This window comes from Hylaeus volcanicus, chromosome 7, assembly GCF_026283585.1.
Source record: "Hylaeus volcanicus isolate JK05 chromosome 7, UHH_iyHylVolc1.0_haploid, whole genome shotgun sequence".
In the NCBI taxonomy this organism is placed as follows: Eukaryota; Metazoa; Arthropoda; class Insecta; order Hymenoptera; family Colletidae; genus Hylaeus; species Hylaeus volcanicus.
In genome coordinates, this window is record NC_071982.1 from 12,535,246 (window position 1) to 12,541,139 (window position 5,894).

Consider the following 5,894-nt stretch of genomic DNA (forward strand, 5'->3'; position numbering starts at 1 on the left):
CCTCTGTTTTTTCACAGTCATTACATGCAAGGTAAAATACCATAATTAATTTTATATATGCATATCTTAATACATGTTTTAATCCCTGTATACATACATATCTAAATAGAAATACGTCTCCTTTACTTTTTACTGCTCCACAAACGCGCAAAGTTTCATTCAAAGAATCTGTGTTCCCTGTCAGAGCGGCTACGCCAATAAAATGATTGGACTCGTAACAGAAAGCGACCGTACTTCCATCTCGCTAATATATTAACGCAGTATCCGATGCTGGCTAAATTGCCGCGTCTTCGAGCTGGACAGGATACTTAATTTTCCTTTGTTCGTGGCGAACAGTGCGCGCGGTACCATCGGTTCTTTCTTTTGTACCATCTCCACCGCGTAAGAGATGAAATCAATAAGAGGCAATAGCGATCACTTGGGCCCTGTACGCAACAGGAGCAATAAAAAGCGAGCAAGTTATTTCGAATTTAACTTTTGTATTCTATCATCTCTTTTTACGCGTCAGGAAATGATCTATGACGTAAGGAGGTCTGATATAGGTGTTTGATAAATGAATAATTGACTGAAAGATGAGAGCAGAGAAACAAGTGTAAGACTGTCCGTGAAAAATGATCAAACCGATGAGAAAGATTGTTCAATTTTTTATTTATCGCTGGTATTTACCAGCGTCTTCGCGTAACAGTTGAAGATGCAACCGCTGCCACTTTCAGGCGCTACGTTATGGGCCTCCGATCGCTATTATGGTTGCACTTTACTTACCGACAGGGATAGGCAAAATTTAAACAAAACAACTAATAAAAAATGGACGTTCATCTATTACTTGTTGAATAAAAATTGGGGTATGAATTATAGCAATCATGGCAACTATCAGTACAACAAACAAATTAATTGTGGATCTTGATTTAGCTTGATGATAGTGAGACCCTGGATATATAATCATGTTACTACGCAGAGATAAAAAGATGGCTAGTAGGTCTAACTGGTAACAGTGTAATCTATTTGATTATACTATAGAATTTTATATAACCATCTATACTATACTGTTGAATTCTATAAGCCAATCAGACACTACTAGCCAACTTCTCATTTTTATACAGTATTTGCTTTGGTAAAAGATATAACATTAGCATGACTATATCGAGTATACATAACATGTAAACGTACTCAATGATGATTCCGAGCTGCTCTTCTTTTTATAACATTACAAGTAATTCAGTGAGAAGAAATGGATACTCACCAGATCCTGGCAATCTTTGTTTCTGTACGACATATTCCCAATAACTCTGATCAATCCAGCTTTAAAACCAAAAGCTGGGTGACTGTAAAAGTCATTCCTCCCTGAATTCTTTTCTCCCTCCTTAGTTTCACCAATATTTGAGTTCCCTCCTAATTCATTATCTTCAGATATTCCTTGTGCAGCTGGTGCTACATCACTCAACCTCTGCATAGGTGTAAAGCAATTGTTGGATTCTTTTCCTAGCATTTGTATAGATTTCAAAAGATCTATGGAAATATACACTGTAAAATATTCATTAAATGTTGAAGTAAATATGATTTGCAGGATACTCACAAATGCAGTTGATGAGTAAGCTTCTGTAATTTTTTAGAAAATTGTATTCCTTTAATGAACCAGAAGTTAAGGTTCCTAGAATATCAAGTATTATAACGATTTCTGTAGGTTCCATTTTATCTGAACATGTATCAGCAGTTTTCAGAATTAAGTCGCTCTTCCTGCAAAAACTTTCTGCCAGAAACTCCACAGTGTCTATTGCAAATAGGTGTTCCTTTTTTGAATTATATACAGTGTCTGAGATTTCACTATGAATAATTTCCAATAAATATAATTTGTCTTCTATGTCCATATCATTATACGCATTTCTTAATACATTCGATTGGCATAATAAAAACATCAAACTTTCCTTTGCACTTTCAAAACCGTTTTTAATAGGTTTTAGAAGTTTTGAACATAAATGTATTTTCTCTAGTTCTGTAAAAGTTTTCCCTTCGAATTCTTTCAAGGCATTATGGATAAATACACATGAAGCTCTAATAAGCGGAACATGTTCAGAATGAGTGAGATTCCTGAAGATGATTAAATCTATTACTATGCTGTTCCGATATCAATTAAGATATTAAAATAATAACTCGATATCAAAGTAACAGTACTTACATTATCACAGTTTTCAAATTAGTATCGTATAAACATTTTGGTACATTATACTGATCTGGAAAACTGGTATCCTTACATGCAAATGTAAATAGATTACATAAAAACTGAACACTTAATCTAAGAATCTCTAACTGCTCATCTAACAAATCTTCATCAGCTTTGTATGATATAATAAAATTCGATGTCCATTCGATAACACCTTCATAAGGAAAATGAGAATTAGATGCGTATGACTGACAAATTTCTTTCTCTTCAAAAGATTCATTACTCGTAGCTAAACGAGAGTATAATTTATGGCAAAATATTCCACATTCGATGTTACTTTGAATGTATTCTTTATGTTTGTAGCCATTAAAACAAGAATTCCCTAAGCATTTTAAGCATGCAATTTTTATATTCTTTGGAACAGTAGAATCATCTGTTACCAGAATTTGCGCTACTTTCGCTAAGACTGAAAATGCAATTAACTCCCTAAAAATCAACAATTTGTTACACGTCTGTAAGTAAGCCTAACAATTAAAAAATCTTTATATTCGTTAAATCATACTCTGATTGTAGGGTTCTAAATAATTTAGGGTTAAGAAGACTTGATACTTCTTCCCAATTTTGTTGAGACAAAGCTGCTTCAAGTTTAGGTATTAAATCAATATTGTTAGTATTCATTGTGTTGTTATTAATTACAAATTTAAAATAAGTTGTGCTTTTTAATATTTAACAAGAATTCTACACAATTTGTACATGGATAACCATCAAAGTCAATTGGTCAATGCTAATATAATAATTACAGGTTTATCAATGTTATGTATATAATGCTTAACAGAATATAAATATTCAAATACATTGATTAATAAATTATACTATTTTTTAAACAGGAGGAATAATAAAAGCAAGTACATATATTCAAACAATTTTAATCATATATAAATTGACAGCTTAAATTAGTTTCAACTAGTGGCGCCATCGGTGGCAAGACCCTCAAGTTTGTAGTGAAAATAGTTCCCACTGTCGCCGTTAGATGGCACGAGCGATTCTATTAATTTCTATTTATCATAAATACATAAATATACGATTCTTAGTTTAATAATACTACAATATATTAGTTAATATGTCAAGTTTACCATTTCTATGAATAGTTATTTAATGCGGTACTAATTATCGATCCTTTCAATTGTGGCGCCATTGGTGGGAGCACGCTCAAGTTGTCATAAAATATTTCGTCTCACTCGGTAAACTTTTCGGTACATACCGATTCAAGTCCTTCTGTGACGACCGTGACTAGCGTTTGTCAAGTCGGCTTAAACTTATTTTGTGATAACTTTTATTGAAAGAAAAATCTGTCTTCGAGGTAAATATCCATAGTTTTAAAGAATTAAATTGTACCAAGATTAGTCCTAATTTGCTGTGTCTGTGTATCAGTAACGTAAATTTATTGGTTTTGCTTTGTCATTGCGAACGCAATAACCTCTTTTCGTTTAAGTTTTCTGTTTATTTCAATCATTGTTGAATCGGGTTGAGAATTACGAGTACATAGGAATAGTAATTCTGCGTTTTACATCTATATCTAACTATGAAATTAACAATATATTTAATAATATTTGTAGTATTGAGTGATAACCTAATATCAATTGATATCATAAATATTACAAAGAATTTGTGATAATAAAGTAAATAAGAGCTGAAGAGTATTGTAAAATATATACGTGTATATGTTGTATAAAAAGTCCTGGCAAAGTATGAACTTTAATTACAACTATACTTTTCTTTTCAGATGTTTCTAACACGTTCGGAGTACGATCATGGTGTTAACACTTTCTCTCCAGAGGGGAGGTTATTTCAAGTTGAGTATGCTTTAGAAGCTATCAAACTTGGTTCCACTGCCATAGGAATTGCAACACAGGAAGGTGTAGTGTTAGCTGTAGAGAAACGTATTACATCCTCTCTAATGGAACCTACAACAGTAGAAAAGATTGTAGAAATTGATAAGCATATTGGATGTGCTGCATCTGGCTTAATAGCTGATTCCAGAACAATGATTGATCGTGCTAGATCCGAATGCCAAAATCATTGGTTTGTTTACAACGAGAGAATGACCGTAGAGTCAACAGCTCAAGCTGTTTCTAATTTAGCTATACAATTTGGAGATAGCGATAATGATGGTAGTGCTATGTCTCGACCATTTGGTGTAGCCATGTTGTTTGCTGGTATTGATGCGAAAGGGCCTCAATTGTTCCACATGGACCCTTCGGGTAACTTTGTTCAGTTTGATGCAAAAGCCATTGGTTCAGGAAGTGAAGGTGCACAACAGAACCTTCAAGAAGTGTATCATAAGGTAAGCTACTATATTATATATATCATCAATGTCAATTATCAAATTATTATCTTGAATTTAGTATAAATGTGAACCTATTATCGAATTAATATAAGATTGGATAAATCATACTTGATATTGTAATTTTTTATTGCAGTCTATGACACTTAAAGAAGCAATTAAATCTGCCTTAACTATACTCAAGCAAGTTATGGAAGAGAAATTGAATGACACTAATATAGAAGTAATGACAATGACACCAGAAAAACTCTTTCATATGTTTTCAAAAGCTGAATTACAAGAGGTGATTAAAGATATTGCTTAAACATTAGAGTGATCAAGTACATGTTAATTTTACCAACATTAATGCATAACATTATAAGCAGCAGAGATATGGTATATGGAAACTGTATAACTGCAAATTACACATACATTTTTCACTCAAAGAATATGTAATTTTTACGCAATGGATGGTTTTATATATTTTTGTTCGTAATAGTAAACTTTAAGTGTCTTTCTCCTTATATAAAAAAATTCCTTTAACACTACTTCCTAATAATCTTCAATCTTGCATCTATGTTTAAGTTAATGCAATGCAATAATGTTTAGTTCCTGGCTTAGCAAATTATTAATAATTACAGTAAAACTATACTCTAAATCAAGATCTCATAATTATTCAAAACATCTATATTTTTATTTCATTGCAAGAAAATACTTTATGCAGTTGTACTCCAATAACCTATTGAAATCGTTATGTATAAAACTTCTCTTTTAACCTTTTTATTTAGTTAATGAATAATTTGCCATCATCGAGAGAAGATTCATTAAGATCAAGATCCAATACCTCTGGTCCACTCCCAACCATATCCATTTCTGGGTAACAAAATAAGAAGACTACATTTATTGATATTTATACATCCTTTCTCATAATTGTTTTTCCATCCTTACCAAGATAACATATAATAAAATATTTGTTAAACTCATTTATAGTACGCCTTCCCCAACCTTAAATCAAAATTACTTCTCTCTTCCAATCATATGTAGTACTTCGTACTGTGGCTAGTAGTAGTGGCTGTGGTAGTTCGATCAAATAGAATAATACTTCAGATAAGCTGATAACTTTGAAAACTTAAAGTGTACATCTTAATACACATCTGTGTGAAATATGGGTTCAATTTACGATTTAGTTTGCTAGATATGATCACTAGAATATTTCCCTTTAATTTCCTTACACATTTCCCTTTAATTCCCCCCCATTTCCTGGTATATTTCCCATAAGTTTCCCCCCATTTCCTGGTATATTTCCCTTCATTACCTTACACATTTCCCTTTAACATCCCCTCATTTCCGCGATTCTTCCTGGTTTAACAATGTTGCAAATCGCTCCTCTCAGACCTTCGACAATGTTGCAAA

At 32.4% G+C, this 5,894-nt stretch overlaps 2 protein-coding genes across 8 annotated transcripts in view; one reads left to right on the forward strand and one right to left on the reverse strand.

The window, feature by feature from the left end:
* The window catches only part of LOC128880026 (ataxin-10), a 4,416-nt gene extending 1,299 nt beyond the window's left edge, over positions 1 to 3,117 (reverse strand). The window contains exons 1-4 of the mRNA XM_054129662.1: positions 2,721 to 3,117; positions 2,174 to 2,644; positions 1,574 to 2,085; positions 1,241 to 1,506 (exon numbers count right to left, since the gene is read on the reverse strand). Coding sequence (XP_053985637.1) covers positions 1,241 to 1,506; positions 1,574 to 2,085; positions 2,174 to 2,644; positions 2,721 to 2,836 — 1,365 coding nt within the window. The 5' untranslated portion in view covers positions 2,837 to 3,117. The remainder of the gene's footprint in view (positions 1 to 1,240; positions 1,507 to 1,573; positions 2,086 to 2,173; positions 2,645 to 2,720) is intronic.
* Positions 1 to 4,966, forward strand: part of LOC128880024 (proteasome subunit alpha type-5-like) — a 198,024-nt gene extending 193,058 nt beyond the window's left edge. For 6 of the 7 annotated variants that reach the window (XM_054129651.1, XM_054129653.1, XM_054129649.1 and 3 more), the window contains 2 exons: positions 3,942 to 4,502; positions 4,639 to 4,966. In XM_054129651.1, coding sequence (XP_053985626.1) covers positions 3,942 to 4,502; positions 4,639 to 4,806 — 729 coding nt within the window. In that variant the 3' untranslated portion in view covers positions 4,807 to 4,966. Of the gene's footprint in view, positions 1 to 3,346; positions 3,519 to 3,941; positions 4,503 to 4,638 lie in introns of those variants that run through there. The other variant, XM_054129661.1, reaches the window with a different exon arrangement.
* The last annotated feature ends 928 nt before the right edge of the window (positions 4,967 to 5,894 follow it).